Here is a 16,382-nt window from a genome sequence, read left to right on the forward strand (position 1 = left end):
GATATAAAAGGTTGATATTGAGGTCATACAGATATAATTGAAAGCATTGAAAATGTACTATCATACAAACCAAGAATGTTGCTTGTTTATGAATATAAAATATACTTTTAACCAAATATTTCATTAACCAGCCCTCTAAGCAGCAAGTTTGTCATCTAGCTAAGCAATAAATTTGCCATCTTCCTCGCAAACATCTTCTACACTTAACAGATTTCTCAAGAATTTTTGTTAGTTTTTAAAATGGTGAAACTAAAACTGTGTCTTGCATAGTTGATTGGATGAAAAGAATCAGTGTTCACTGGTTTGTTATTTAGTGTATATGTTTTTAGTGTAAAGAATAGAACAGTTTTAAGTGGTACTTTCCTGATAATGATAGTCAGTTAACTCATAAAGAAATTCTTGGAGAACCAAGTACAGTTTCTAGGATTGTAATTGCCTAATTGAGTTATGCACAAAAGGCCTAAATCATTAAAGATACAAGATACTTTACAAAATTCATGGATAACAAACAAATGATGTAAAACTCAACACATTTAGATCAAATTGATTCCTTTAAACTTTTGGAGCTTATATAGAAGCTGTCTTAATATTTAAAAATTGATATCTGTAAAAAAGGTGTTTTTTAAATCTAGTAGCAAAATAGTGGCAAGGTTTATTAAACAGAAGGTCTTGTTTAATATGTTGATTCTAGAGAGGCTTATTTAGGAAAATATTTCAATTTTAGTGTCAATATGACTAAAATTTAAGTAAATTTGTCCAACAGCTTATTGACAACATCAAGCAGCAGTTGGTTCTGATGCTGCATTTGCCCTTGCTGCTGCTGAAACATGACCATCATATCCCTGTCCCTATTTGCCCTTGCCTCATTATTTGTTTCCTTCATTTCTAGCTCTCACTTCTTAACTTCCCATTCTCTCTCCTTCTCTTTTTCTTTGATCTCAATCTCTTTCTCTTTTATCTTAATTTCCTTTTCTTTTACCTCAATCTCTCTTCTTCTCAATTCAAACTCTTCTCTTTTTAGTTGCCGATCTCTCTCAGTCTTTTCTCGCATATAGTTGATCACCTCTTTGTCCCCATCAGCCTTTCTTCTTTTTCTCCCACCTTCCTGACACTCTCTCTCCCTTGTCTCTCCCAATCTTTCCATAGAGCGTTTTCTTACAGATTCAGCTGTTTCTTTCTCCTTTTCTGCAACTCTCTCACCAGCCCTGGCCATTTCACTCTGTGCTTCATCCCTCCTTTCAATAATGTCCTGAATCGCTTGCTCCAATTCAGTTGGCTCTGGTGGGCTGATACCACTCTCTTCTTCTGACATCTTTTTTTTAAAGCCTCGTTTAAGCTTCAAAAATCGGTCCCTCACTGCTCTTTGATCAACAGAGAAACGTGGTTCAAATATCTTATTTAAAATGGTAGCCACCTTATCCCAAACGTGACCACGCTCTCAAGTACCCATTTTAAAATGAAAGAGCTCCTCAACAAGGATCTCTCTACAGAGCAGTGTGTCATACTCTAAGGTCCATGTCATTTTTGGCCTAATTAATAGAACATAAGAATAGAAAAAAGACAATAAGCACTCATATCTGATCCAAATCATGAATAAATTTATATTTGCAAATTTCAGACTAATAAACAATTGTACCACAATCAACAACACATAATCAAAATTTAGTGGCAACATGGAATATAATGGATTTCTTAATGACAATTTTCATTTTGTTGGATTTTAAGGAAAAACGGTAAAATACATTTCTTAAAATAAATGAACAGCTACTTTCAGTTAAGATATGAATAACAAAAAAATAGCACTGTCACACTATAACTTCTTTTGCATAAATTTAGAAAGAAATCATTTAGGGCTAGCCCATTAGCTTAGTAGAACGCCTGACATTATTTTTACTATTTGCCTCAACTCAACCGTTTTTAAAATCTGTAGATTAATTATACTACAATGTTCACAAACGTTTGGTTCTTTGCCTCGTGGGGTCCTTGAGAATTCATCTCACAGCTTCTTCGTGAATGGGCCTACAAAAGTGAGAAATATTACTTAAAATCTAACCAAAATACATTATCAGATGCAAAAAGAATAAAATCGCCGAATTTAACAAAATCAACATAGTGTACTTACGATTTAAATGTCCGGGTTGTCCTCACAACATAAAAATCGAAAATCTGGGTTGTGAAATTGGCCTCCACGAGCTGGATTGGAAAAACATGAGATGGTCGCGCTAGTTACTAGACTCCCCCAGCTCGTCTTGACCTGTCGCATCGTGTTTCTCAAACTCTCTAATAAGTCTTACGGGAGGGACGCAGAGTTTACTAATTCAGAAACTATAGAGTTTAATCAGTTTTTGTCTAGAATAAAGTTGTTAAGATCTGTGGCATGGGTATTTTGGTTCATTGCTAACATTAAGGCAAGAATTAAGAAGTTTGAACCAGAGGTAAGTAGTCAAGTAACGACAGAAGAAATAGAGAAGGCTGAAAATTATGTTCTGAAAGTCGTTCAAGGTAAGGCTTTTGCTAAGGAAATTGAATGTCTTCGTGAAAAAAGGATTTCAAAGTTACCTTTGATTAATCAGCTCAATTTGTTTATTGATGAGGAACAAGTATTATGTTGCAAGTCACGACTTGGCAATGCAGCTTTCACAGATGTGGAAAAAAGCCTATTATTTTGCCATCAAAATGTTACTATTCTGAACTTGTAGTGCATGAAGCACACTTGAAGGTATTTCATGATGGCATTGGAGAGACGCTAAGTTCTATAAGGGAACGTTATTGGATATTAAGAGGCAGAGAGATAGTCAAGAAGATATTAAGAAGGTGCTTACCGTGTAAAAGAATTGAAGGACTGCCATTTAAATGTAATATCACTCCAGACCTTCCGGAATTTAGAGTAGATGATAGTCCACCATTTAGTAATACAGGAGTTGATTTTGTGGGTCCACTTTATGTAAAGGGCGTAGACAAAAATGAAGAGAAATGTTACGTATGCTTGTTCACATGCGCTTCGACCAGAGCGGTTCATTTAGAGTTGATAGAATCTTTAGATGTGCCTTCATTTATTCGTGCCTTTCGTAGGTTTTGTGCTAGAAGAGGTGTACTTCGATTAATCATGAGTGATAATGCCAAGACGTATAAGGCAATGTCAAAGGAAGTAAAGAAACTATTTCATTCCCCCAAGCTATACGAGCATCTCACAAGTCAATGTCTCAGGTGGAAATTCATTGTAGGAAAAAAGTCCATGGATAGGTGGTTGGTGGGAGAGATTAGTTAGAAGCGTGAAGCGTTGTTTGATCAAGAATATAGGACGCGCATTCCTAAGTTTTCAGGAATTAAACACCATTTTAGTTGAAATAGAAGCTGTCATAAATTCAAGGCCACTTACCTATATGCATCTTGATTTAAGGGGAATATCGTATCCTTTGACACTGCCACAACTTGTAAATGGAAGAAATTTAGCACAATCTTCTAACCATAGACATGCAGAAATTCTTAGCACATATGAAGCCTGGTCCAACAGGCAAGGTACCATCATAAATTGTTAGCAAGATTCACTCGGCGTTGGAAAAAGGAATATCTTGTAGGACTTATGGAAGTCTTTAAATCGAAACAGATTCCTAACAGTATTTCTATATCTGCAGGAGATGTAGTTCTATTGAAGAATGAGCAGACAAAAAGGTGCTTTTGGAAAATGGGAAAAATTACAGAATTGTTGCCAGGAAAAGATGGGTATGTTAGAGCAGCAAGGCTTGAGATCCCTACGGAAACAGGAGGTAAACGTGTATTTACTCGCTCAATTAAACATCTGATTCCATTAGAACTCCATGTAGGTAAAAACATCGAAGAGTCTTCTAACAACGAAGATATGCATTTGTGCAAGATCAGCGAATTACCACAAAAGGACACGCAGACTCTCGATAGGCCAAGGCGCAATGTTGCAATAATAGGAGAACTGAACCGACATTATAAAGTTTTGTAGTTTTATATCGCATTTATACTGCTTTGTTTTGTTATGTTATGTTGATGTTTCTTATTGCAACAAGCTGTTATTAAATTTGAACTATATTGTGTAATTTAGATCAGAATAGGTGATCAACCCCCGGGAGTGTGTTGTAAAGTACTGCGTAGCGGCATGCGCAGCGGATTGCAGCTCAGCACGTCGGAGGTGATTAGATTAGATTGGAGTAGGGAGTAGGAACATGCGGTGTTGTAAAGTGATTGCAGTTATAAATATTTAGTGTAACAAGAATTGAGCCTTGTTATGTGCGATTCGTTCACTAATAAAACCATCCTTGACTAACGTGTCATTTCCAACCCAGCGTGTCTTATTTTACGTGCAGAGAACACGGAGCCAGTGAGAGAGACAGTGTGTTGCCTGTGTAACTCTGATGTGAACTGAACTGAACTGACTTACATAAAAATTAACATGCTTATATACAGAAATGAATATCTAAAATTAACACGAATGATGTAAGGAAAACAAAGGATAGGAAGGGCTAGGCTAAGTGTGAATAGTTTATGAATTGAGATTTAGGTAGATGTGTAGGGTTGATGAGGGCCTAAACAAAAGAGAGGAAATGTTGACATAGTGATATGCTCGTAGCGTGTAGTGATGAGGTAGTGATGTGAAGAAATTACTGTAGGTAAAATAAACAAAGTAAAAATGGATGGCGATAGTTGAGGAAAAATTAGAATGAATGGAATCACTACAAATATATAAAAAGGTTTTGTTGATAATATGCAAAGGGTGTTTTCGCTCTTAATTCTCTGCGTAGCCCGGTCCACGGTTTAAAGTTTATAACATAATTATTATAGCCTGTACTATAAGTAGTTTAATAGACATGACATGACCTTTAATAGACATGAGGCAGAAATCATTTTCTAATTGGGGTAATTTCAGAATTTGTAAGCTGTTTCAAAATCAATTATTGTATAGACCAGATTAATAGAGTCCTTCCCATGGAATGTGGTTGACCTTTTCTGAAGAAACCCATTTTTAATCTCAAATTTAGACTTAAGACTTAAATACATAAAAAACCTTTTTTCAGGGGTAGGACCTCAATGAGTCTATATCTTCCCCCCTTCTAACAAGAATTCGGTTCCCAGCTGCCCCTGAGTAAAAAACAAGGGAACTTTCATGCGAAGCATGCGCAGTGACACGGAATTGATGACTGACACTATAAAAAAGCCTCTCCCCAACTTTAGATTAAACCTTGTTTTCAATTGTAACCAAAAAGTTTCTTTCCTGACTGTTAACACTAGAGAAAACAAGCATGTGTTGGGAACAGAACCAAAGAGTTTGGCATTTACCAAAGAAGAACAGAGCCATTCCAAAACTAGAATTGAACCAAGATGCCTAGTGTAAATGGAAGAGCTATCGTCGCTTTTTCAGGCACTGAACCAAAGAGTTCTGTTCTTTTTTCTGTAGTGTGAACGGGGTCTCATTTAACCCTTGGAATTCAAGTTAATTGAGTGCATTTGAATTCTTAGACAAACCTATCGGTGCAATAACGCTTAAACCATGTATTTCTGAAAGTATTGTAAGAAGATGGAGACACCATTGGTCTTTCATAGACACCCAATTGTCAGCTTCCATTTGAATGGGTAACATTTGAATATTCAAATTTTTGTCTATAAAATGTTTTCAGATAAAAATGCCTGGAAATTATTAGTCGGGAATGATGTCCTAAACGAAAGTTACAGTTTTCCAAAGTCAGAATTTTGAGTAATTTCACAGAAATATTTTGCATTCAATTGTGATGTCAAGATGATGACTTGGCATGTGAGTACTCAATCAAAAGTATTCAAAACAGATAAGCGTGAGGAATAGTGTGACTGCAAAAAGATTGTTGGAGGCTGTTCTTTGTGTTGCTGGTGGGCCAAACAACAAAAGCTGTAAGAATAAATAATTTACAGAAGTTATATCCTTTCACAAATATCCAAAAAAAACTCTTTACCCAGAAAGATTCGTGAGACTGGTGTGCTTTGTACATAGGCACAAGAAAGACTGTCAGCCGTTGAAAAGTTCAATCTGTTGCTCTAAACATTTTGATGATGCCTGCTACAATATGAACAGAGACGTCGCTAGAAGCCTTGGTTTTGAATCCAAAGTTAAATGAGCTTGCTGTTCTAACTATTGATGTAGCAAATAGACAGGCAGCACCTACAGAAATGACACATCGTGAATGAAAGCCGGGGTGCATTTTGGCCAATCATTATAGGCCTATGACCTATAAATCCTCTACTCGCCAAAGTTGATCAATCGGATATTATTATTTCGCATTTCAGTGCAATATATATTTAAACATATTTCAATGGACTACGACTAGAGCGTCATTTCTTATTCTTAGATATTCAAAGACAAAGAATCTAGCGTTGAAGATTGTTTGGAAGATGCCAGTTCTAGTGCTGAACAGGACATTTGGCCAGACAATTGCCAAATGCTGCAAGGAAGATTTAAACCAATGAAAACTCAGATATGGAAGTTGAAAAAAAAATTGAAGGATTCTCAGGGGGTTTACATTAAGTGTTTATTTTACATTTATATTTTACATACACTTCCGCTTTTATCATCATCTGTGCTTCACACTTGTAAAGCTTTGTTTACATGTCTTGTGGAGCTTTCTTTGAATATCTCATGGAGATTTGTTTACATGTATTGTGGAGCGCAAGTGGAGTCCACATGGAGATTTCTTTACAAGTCAAGTCTCTGAAACAGAGGCGTTGTTATGGGGGGTAGTAGCGGCTAAAGGTATGGGACTTGGGCTCTGTGACAATTACAAACCATATATATATCAAATTATTACAAGTTCTATTTACATCGCAAAAAGCTACTACGTTCCGCCTCTGGTTTGGAATCAACTGCCTGTAACTGTAACTTAATCAGAAAGAAAAGCAATGCACCAAAACAATGCTTTTGTTAAAACTTTTAGAGAATCTATGAAATCTTTTTCAACAACCGTATTTAATTTCCCAAGTCTTTCAAGAGTCTGGAGGCCCTGGTCACATAAAAATTACTTAGAGTGCATTGCACCCTATATCCTGGGATTGTGCTTGAAGCATTGAGGCAAAAACAAATGGTCCCTTCTTGCCAGCAGATCTTTGGCATATTTTCCCAATACTTTTGTCCTGGTTCATCAAACTGGTCAACATTTGAAAAAAAGAAGTTTTAAGTGGGGTTTAACAATAATACTTTTCGGATATTAATAGACAGTACAAAAATTTGGGAATAGAGTATATTCAAATTTCAGCATGATTGTTCTAGTTTAAATAGACCCTTGATTTTGAGACCTTCCTCCTCTTAGTAAATGAAAAAATACTTGAATATTTAGACAATGTTTTAGTAAAACAATGATAAAAGAAAATTGATTATTTTTCTGGAAAACATTTCACTCTTCAAACAAGGAAACGTCAGCCTTTTCCCAAATATATACATGTTTATATTAAATAAAATTAATTTATAAAAAATGTGATAACATAGGATTTTTCTTAAGAGAGTGGAATCTGGAACACATCCTTTAAAGGAACCAAAGTTTTTGGAATTCTACTTCATGCTGGCAGTGCTGTTTGGGTTGTTCTGCTATTGCAGGAGTGAAAACCCAACTTGCCAAATGAAGTCAAATAGAACCATGGTGACTGTTATCCAGAGACGTAACCACTGTGGAATAATTTTCACATGGTGAAGCCAACCATATAATTTTTGAAAATTCCCAGCAGGAAACTTCATGCTAAGTTTTGGAATATTAATGTCTGGAGTTAGCATAAATCGGGTTTTCTTGATGTTTAATCACATGGGAATGTCAGTGATTTGCACAAGATCCTTCTTAGGTCACCAAAATCGCTTTCTCTTCCCATCTGTTTTGTTACACAATGGAAAAAAGTCAACAAATGATTGAACAGCTAAAGAACAGTAAGAGATACAATGTGGTTTGGAGATGGAAGGTTTGACTCAATGGGGCATAATGCCAAATTTTGAGGGTAAACGGTGTTTTTACACAGCATCTCCAAATTGGTTCACTTTGAATTTTTGCAGGTAATTGTGGGTACCTACAAGAAATTCTTTTCAGTTGTCTATAACCGAAGGTAACAGCAGAGCTTTGTTTGAAAATCAATCATGTAATATATGAAAGAGATCTGTATTTCTATAAATAAAATCAGTTTCCTTTATAAATTTGATTCCGAAATTATCAAAATATGTTTCTCACTTTTCAGTCAAATAAAGGCTAAAGTAGCAATGCAATGGAACTGGAGGGTGCGAAACCTTCCTTTCAAAATATTACCAGTAAAGGAATGCTTATAAAAAGACAATCGCATCAATGATAGACATAGAGATATAGCAAAATGGCTACGCATCTCTGAACCTTCCACTCAGCATTACCATGATTTTTGGCATGTTTGCAAAAGTATCACCAAAAAAATTATCCAAGCAGGCAATGAAAAAGGGAATGAGGTATTGGCTCAAAGGTATTCGAGATCTCCCTATTGGTGTGCACTGTCAACCATTTTGTGTTCCCCCTTTTTGGATACCTGTAATGGATTCGTTATGGCTTGTTAAAAGAGCGATTTAAATGGTGACTCGATCGTCTGACGAAGAACAAAACGCCTCAAGGAACCTCCCTTTTGCAGTCTACAAAAAACATAAACGTGATTAGATTAGCTTCCAAGCGACTTTACATAGTTGCATCGAATATATTGGTTTAGTCACACGGAAACCATATTGTAACAACATTAATTGGCACAAGAAAATGTACAGCCTCCCAAAATGTACGAAAGCGCATGACCATCATGGATATTCTTCCACCATTTAGTCACCGATGTTTTGCATGTTCAAAGAAAATATTGGCATTTATATGTTAAATTCTCTCTGGTAGATCTACTGTAAAGGTTGTCAATGATTTTTTCAAAGTTTGGTTAAGGAAGTCCATCCAAATATGCTAGCCAATCAGGGGTTTTTTCTTTCTAATTGCTGCATATTAATAATAATGATGTTACATGTCGGTATATAAGCGAGTGTGGTAGTGGAATAGCGCATTCAGGTTGGATACCCTATTTATTGGATACCCTAATAAATATGGAATACGTGATTCAAAGTGGTGTTGCAACACGTAGTTGGGGAATTCATGGAGAAGGAGTCAAGGAAACAGGAAAAAGATCTAAAGCAAAGTTCTGGAAGATTGATATATCCGGGAAGCAAAACTGCCGCATAAGCTGTCCAAAGGAGGAGACTAACAACTTGGTCAGTATTTTCTTCCAATTTTACATATGAATGTAGATCTAGAAGCATTCAATCTTTTTGTTATTTCAGCGAAAACTTCATTTCCCTTCAATTATAACTTACACAAAATTTACTTTTATTATACAACCCATCTCTCGCAACTATCCTACAATCTTAATTACGAAGCTTTTTATCTAAATAGCAGCACACTGAGCATGCATAGGTAATACACACATATAGCAATTACATCCGTCTACACTTGGAGACTGTGATTTCGTTATCTTGTGAAATATTTGTCCTGATTCATTAATAACATTTTTCCTAAAGAGACTTTTGAAAATCACAGGTGGCAGTATTTCCTGGCTCACAGTTACACCCACTAGTGCAAGGGGATGTTCCATGTCCCAAGGATTGGTGTGTTAATTCAACGCCCGGTTGATGTTTCTGGCACGTTGAGCAAGAAGTTTTGGCTGCAAAATTCCCTACAGGGGCGACCCCAAACACAGCTGCATTACTCGTTGGTACGAATGATATATTGCAACATGTTATGGTTGATCGTGCGAGGAATGATTTCTATGGGTTGCTTGTCACTGTGCAGCAAAAGTTCTCCAAAGCAAATGTTAGAAAGGCTATCCTCACATTTTTTGGTAAAACTATCTGTCTTTGAGTTTTGATTTTCACGTGTCGAATAAAATAAAAAGTATCATTATCATTTCTTAATGATTGTGAAAAGGCTCAGGTAACATAAATTTGTTCTTTAGGGGAGCATTCTTTTTTCATTTTCTTATGGTCTGTTTGAGAACTGTGTTCCTGTCGTTAGTCACATCTGCAAATAAAAGTTCTAGCAGGTAAAACCTCTTTGCAATGTGCAGTTCACAGCATTTATTTTTTATTATCAAACACAGATTATTGCCGTATCAATATTGCCGCGGCTTGATGAATTTTGGATTCGAGAGGAGCTATATGGCAAGATGATGGCCGAAGAGTGCAAGAAGCTTGAAATCCAGTACCTGGACATGAAGCCAAATTTTCAAATTGGAGGATTGCCGTTTGAGGTCGTAGAAAGATGGCGTCCATATAAGCAAGGACAAGGGGCTGCCGTTGTTGGTAACGCTTGTATCGCGGGCAGTCCTTCATCCTGGTGTAGAATGTTTCCAGGAGGTCGTTGCAAAAGCTTCACCACCAATGCAGTGCCCTAATTGTCTTTGACGGGAACTTCAGCACCATCATCCACAAGGTAAACTGATGTTCTGTTTCTGTTGTATTTTTTGCATGTTTGTTACTTTCTCCCAGGGATGCTGGCCAGGGGGCGCAGGGGTTTTTAAAATACCGTCAGACAAAACCAGACACATCAACTTATATTTATAAACCTGCTATTTTTTAATGTGAAGGTGTTTGCAGAACTCTGTTATACTGTACAGTTTAGGCATTAACTCTTTATAATTTGTTTATTCAAATCATAGCACGCTTTTGTTTTAATTGATAAAGATATTAAACTATGCATCTGTCTCTAAAATATCTATAATTGAAAGCAAGCTACAATTTTTTAAAATATTTTAGAAAACAGAGTTGCAAGAAAGGGGATCGAGACAAGTTGACCACTCTCTGTTTCCTGACCATGAGTATTTTAAACCCAATACAATTAAGGAAGTGATTATAGTAAGCCTGAAACTCTTTACCTGAGATAAATTGCTACCCCCCCCCCTTTTTTGTGGAAGTAGTGAACATTAAACCAAACACTAGGATAGTGAACAGAGCCCACCTGTCTTACTAATGCATAGTAGTCGGAATCATCAGTACATGAATATAAAGCGAATCTTTAATTAGCTTCCGCAATTTCAATTTCTCCAAGGACGTGTTAAGGCTGAGAAAAGATGGCCAGGCAAAGTCGATGGAAAAAAACGACCCTTCGGAAGAAGGTAATCCAGTAAGACTGGAGCCCATCTTAAGCGATCTAATTTTTGATTGATCTACAACACACTTTCACGCTTCTTGACTTTCACATGTTTTTTTCAAGATTGTTAATTTTGTTAATATCAAAACACACATGTGGATAAATAACGCACAAAAATACATAGTACATTCGACCTTTTACTGAAATCATCTAATTTGACGTCCAGAGAATTTTGCCAACACATGGGGTCACCAAGGGTCTCTAGACAGGTTCCTGATTGGTCAGTTGCCATTAGTCGTGGTTTTGGATACCTGGAACACAGTTGCCAAATGGACTTCAATCATGAGACATATGTCAAATAAACACACAGATCATCCTGATCCTCTCTACACAGGAACCAATCATGGTTAACTTGAAAGACGTCTATGGATAAAAATTGGCAGGTGCTTTTTTGTTGTGTTTCTGTCTAAAAAATAAAAACATATTTTGCAGCCAAGAAAAAGTTTTTCCATATGGGTTTCGCTTCTACTTTGCTTAAAATTACTTCAAATTAACATAGTTTCAAACTGATAATATATTTTCAAAAATACACATTAAAAAGATAGAATGCATTTTACAGACCGTATGAACTTTGCCTTTACAATAAGTATTTCAACATCTGGGTGGGTAGGGGGTCTGCATAGCGTTGGTAAACCTGCGAAGAATTGGTTCAGGTTTATCGAAGAGCATTTATAGAGCTCTGAATCATCAAAGCCTTATGGACACCTGAGATGTGGCATCGAGGCAATCTTGACGGGGGAATTCGCTAATCAGGGTACGCCGAATGGTTTCTCCTATAATAAAGGAAAATATTACAAAAATAGTTTTCGAATCTGAATAATTTACTGGAGTTGCATTCTTTGATACAGTCAAATTTCAATGAGTTAGTCTTCTGCACTTCAGTAATTTTTTGCCACTTCCAAATCTAAGAATTTTACGTCTACGATAAAAGATATGAGCACCTCTTCTGGGTAATGGTGTTGAGACATTACGTAACTAGGTTTATTTTGAACCTTACTTATCAATCGCTTAAAATAGGCTGGGAATGCTGTTTACTGTGATTTAGTTAATCGCCTTCCATGGCAACTGCTTCGTAGTTTGCTTTGAGGGGGCTCTTGTCAGCAAGGGATGATGTAAAGATGCTAAAATTACCTTAGAAAAATCGTATAAATAGGAAGTCATATGTGGCATTGTTTAGGAGTCATTTTAGAGCGGAAAAACTGCTAGTACTTTACTGAGTAAGTTTTATTTTAACATTCATTTAAACGGTAAAAATCATTTTCGAAATAAGATGAAAAGATCAAGTTTGGTTTGGGAATATTTTGCAAAAATAGACGAAAAACAAGTTAAGTGTAAGCTGTGCGAAGATCGTCTTAGTTATCGTGGTGGAACAAGTTCCATGTTATCACATGTCCGCAGCAAACACCCAACAGTGTGTCAACCTCAACAACAAAACGTCCAGATTCCAACTTCTAATCAGCCTCCATCCCGAGATTCCGCATCAGCCTCAGCTGTCCAAAGTAGCCAACATGTACCGAAAAATCAGCAAACAATGACAAACTACATGATTGGGCAACGAAAGTGTAACTCTGGTAGGGCTGAACAAATCACCACATTGATAGCAAAGATGGTGGCCTTAGATATGATGCCAGCTTACATGGTTGAGGGTAAAGGCTTTCGTCAATTTATGGGTTTTATTGAGCCAGACTATAAAGTCCCATCTCACCAAACAATAATGAGACGCATTAATAAAATTTACAACAAAGTCAGGAGAAATATAGAAAAAAGTTTGGAAAACATTACTGATGTTTCTATAACTACTGATGCGTGGACCTCACTTGCAACTGAGTCGTACATTACTGTAACTGCCCATTTTATTGATACAAACTGGGAGATGCAGACATTTGTTGTGGATACCAGTGAAATGGACGAACGACATTCGGCAGAGAACCTGGCAATACGTCTGGAGATGGTGAAGATGGAGTGGAGTTTGGAAGGAAAAATTCGCGTCTGTGTGAGAGATAACGCTGCAAACCAGGTAGCTGCAGGGAGACTTTGCGAAGACTGGGAAGATTTCCCATGTTTTGCCCATACATTGTAATTAGCTGTAAAGGAAGGCTTTGCAATCGAAGAAGTGAATTTACTCATCAAAGCTGCTTCCAAAATTGTCAAATATTTTAAGAAATCTGCGTCAGCAACAACAGCTCTTGATGCAGCCCAGATTAAATTGAAAGTAGAGCAACATCGCCTGATCCAAAGCTGCAAGACAAGATGGAACAGTGTCTACGAAATGTTTCAGCGTTTGGAGAGCCAAAAGCAATGCGTGCAAGTAGTTCTGTCTGATCACAATATTGTCAAGCCAACAAAAGAGGAAGAGTTGCCTCTAAGCGTAGTTCAGTGGAACAAAATTACCTCTCTGTTACCTGTTCTTCATGCGTTACAAATAGCAACAACTGCAATGTCTTCGGAGCAAAACACATCGGTGTCATGTATTCTTCCTGTCGTCACTGGATTGTTGAAAAATTTTTTGGATGTGAAAATACAGGATTGGCAGCTACTGCGAGAATTTAAAAGGAAAGTTTCACAGGCCTTGAAGGAAAGATTTTTTATGGATTTGAAGGGTGATTCTGTTGCTGCAGTTTCATCTGCTTCAGACCCAAGACACAAGAACCTCAAATTCCTGTCTTCTGAAATGCAATTTTCTGTTCAAGAGCATGTGAGGTTTCTGGTCAATCTTGTCACAACTGATAAAGAGCCGGTTGTGGAGGAAGAACCTGCTACAAAGAAATCTGCCATTGTACTTCTACTTGGATCAGATTATTATGATGACCAACAGCTACTACGAGATGAGTACAGCTACTTTCTTGAGGAACCTGCCATGCATCCTAATAGCAACCCATTAATTTGGTGAAAGCAGAATGCTCAAAGGTTTCCCAAGGTTGCATTAATGGCCAAAAGATTTCTCTGTGCTCCCGCAACTTCAGTCCCCTCAGAAAGAGTGTTTTCTGCTGCAGGGAACATCGTTAATAAGAAGAGATGCAGTCTGCTGCCAGAAAATGTCAACGCTTTAATTTTTTTGAACAAAAATTTAATGACAACTTGAACATATTTCAATGCGTATGTTTTACAAACAATCGCTTTCCACATTAAAATTTATAATCTTGCGAGTTTTAAATCTTAGCAGAGAGATTTGATCATTTATTGTATTTTATTGACCACACCCTACCACACCCATGTTTACGCCCATATTCGCCAAATAACCGAATAATCGCTTATATTCTATCCGAATAATCGAATAGTAAAATTTGGGGAGTTGGACAGCCCTAGTCCAGCCTGTCTTTTTTCATGTTTATGTAACATTTGCATGCTATCTCTCAATTGACTTTTATTTTCCTTCAATAGATTTATTTTCAACTTCTGCTTCTGTGACCAATTCCATATTGTCTCTATTGAATGATTTTCTTATTTAAGCATTGCACCCATTGCCTTATGGTTACCATTTTCTAACTGTTTGATTGCTCGGCTGCTTCTCCCATACGTCATTTGTTGATAAATTCATCAAACAAAATTCCTTTGATCTGTAGATCCATTCAAAACTTTTTGTGTGATCTCTTTATTTGGTCGCCACTTTTGTGTGGGAAATTTTCCGAAATTGCCCTGTGCCCAAAAGAACTACCAGTAACAATAAAGAAATTATATGATGTGTTTTCTGTTACGTCTCTCCAGTAACCATGAAAACCTGATCCACTACAATTACCGTATTTCCCTATAAAATCATAAGAGTTATGAAGCAATCAATTAGCCTAGAATCTACTAACGTTAGCCATGTTAGGCAAAAAAATACAATCACTGCCAATCACTCTTGCAGCACTTCTGATATTTCCAATGTTTCCATTCATCCACACAGAAAAGTTGTCTCACAGAAAAGTTGTCTCACAGCAAAGTCGAGACATACTTTGTGGTAAACCATTTTCTACCAATTGCTGTGATATACTGCATTGTAAGCATCATTAGAGAGTTTACGATCCGCTACATAGGTCACTACGGCTGCTCAAAGAGGTCTGTGCACTAGTTTTGTCTCCCTGTAGTCACAAAACATGTTACGAATCACAACCTAGTTTGTAGTACGCAGCTTTGGCGCCAAAATCAAATTTTTTTAAAAAAAGGCGGACAACTTAATAATGCTGCATGCTACAGGACTTTTGGATGCTGAAGAGGTTCTAATTTTTGAATATGCCAACAGGAGAAATAACGTTCACGGTATGCTGCCATACCTGAATTACGATCGTTTTGTTCTGGAGGACATGAATGAGAGTGAATGTTTGGTGGATTTTCGGTTTAAGAAGGACGATATTTATAGTCTCGCAGTTGCACTGCGTCTCATTGAGGTTTTCAAATGCACGAATGGCACTGTGCACGTTTGTCATACCCTAGTCGATATGGAGACTTGGTTCCAAGGTTTGGTAGGCCAGTTCCTCAGTTGTGTATGATATTCAATAAAGTAATTGACTTTATTGTTGACACTCATGGACATCTCTTGAGGAGTCTAGACCAGCCTTTACTCTCACGGGAAAATCTGCAACGATATGCAGATGCAATTCACCAAAAAGGCGCTGCTCTAGACAATTGCTGGGGGTTTATTGATGGTACAGTGCGTCCAATTTGTAGGCCTAAACAAAACCAAAGAGTTGTTTACAATGGACATAAACGAGTACATGCCCTGAAATTCCAGTCTGTTGTTGCACCTAATGGCCTTATTGTCAACTTATTTGGACCAGTTGAAGGAAGGCAGCATGACAGTGGGATATTAGGAATGTCTGGTTAGTTGGACCAGCTGGAAAGATACTCGTTTTCACCAACAGGCCAGCCATTGAGTATTCAAGGTGACCCTGCCTATCTTCAAAGAGTGCATCTCCAGTGCCCATTTGCGAGGAGAGTTGTGCTGTCCCCTGAAGAACAAGCCTTCAATCAGTCCATGAGCCAGGTCAGAGTCTCAGTTGAGTGGCTTTTTGGAGACATCGTGAACTATTTCAAGTTCACTGATTTCAAGAAAGACCTCAAGATTGGGCTCAGTGCTGTTGGGAAGATCTATGTTGTTTGTGCCATACTTCACAATGCATTGACCTGCCTGTATAGTAACAGCACAGCATCATATTTCAACATCCAACCACCTACCCTGGCTCAGTACTTTAATGGGGAATAACAACTGCAATGATTCAATGAGAAACAGCTTTTTTAAAA

The 16,382-nt window shown here is 37.2% G+C and overlaps 2 protein-coding genes, 1 long non-coding RNA gene and 1 pseudogene across 3 annotated transcripts; 3 read left to right on the forward strand and 1 right to left on the reverse strand.

Annotated features, from left to right (window-relative positions):
- Positions 1–56: 56 nt before the first annotated feature.
- LOC135682970 (uncharacterized) lies at positions 57–7,897 on the reverse strand. The gene has a single exon (XM_089115389.1). The coding sequence runs from the start codon at positions 1,310–1,312 to the stop codon at positions 893–895; it is 420 nt and encodes a 139-aa protein (XP_088971515.1). The 5' UTR covers positions 1,313–7,897; the 3' UTR covers positions 57–892.
- A 1,167-nt stretch (positions 7,898–9,064) lies between these two features.
- LOC148957416 (uncharacterized) lies at positions 9,065–9,694 on the forward strand. The gene is made up of 2 exons (XR_016145229.1): positions 9,065–9,229; positions 9,555–9,694. It is a non-coding gene; the product is annotated as an uncharacterized LOC148957416 (long non-coding RNA).
- A 668-nt stretch (positions 9,695–10,362) lies between these two features.
- On the forward strand, positions 10,363–13,848 carry LOC135682965 (uncharacterized). The gene is made up of 2 exons (XM_089115386.1): positions 10,363–10,445; positions 11,061–13,848. Exon 2 carries the CDS (start codon positions 12,433–12,435, stop codon positions 13,240–13,242), a length of 810 nt encoding a protein of 269 aa, XP_088971512.1. The 5' UTR covers positions 10,363–10,445; positions 11,061–12,432; the 3' UTR covers positions 13,243–13,848.
- Positions 13,849–15,274: 1,426 nt separating this feature from the next.
- On the forward strand, positions 15,275–16,344 carry LOC148957417 (uncharacterized; annotated as a pseudogene).
- Positions 16,345–16,382: the final 38 nt, after the last annotated feature.

This window comes from Rhopilema esculentum, unplaced genomic scaffold, assembly GCF_057945365.1.
Source record: "Rhopilema esculentum isolate cy_ngs unplaced genomic scaffold, ASM5794536v1 HiC_scaffold_28, whole genome shotgun sequence".
Classification (NCBI taxonomy): domain Eukaryota; kingdom Metazoa; phylum Cnidaria; class Scyphozoa; order Rhizostomeae; family Rhizostomatidae; genus Rhopilema; species Rhopilema esculentum.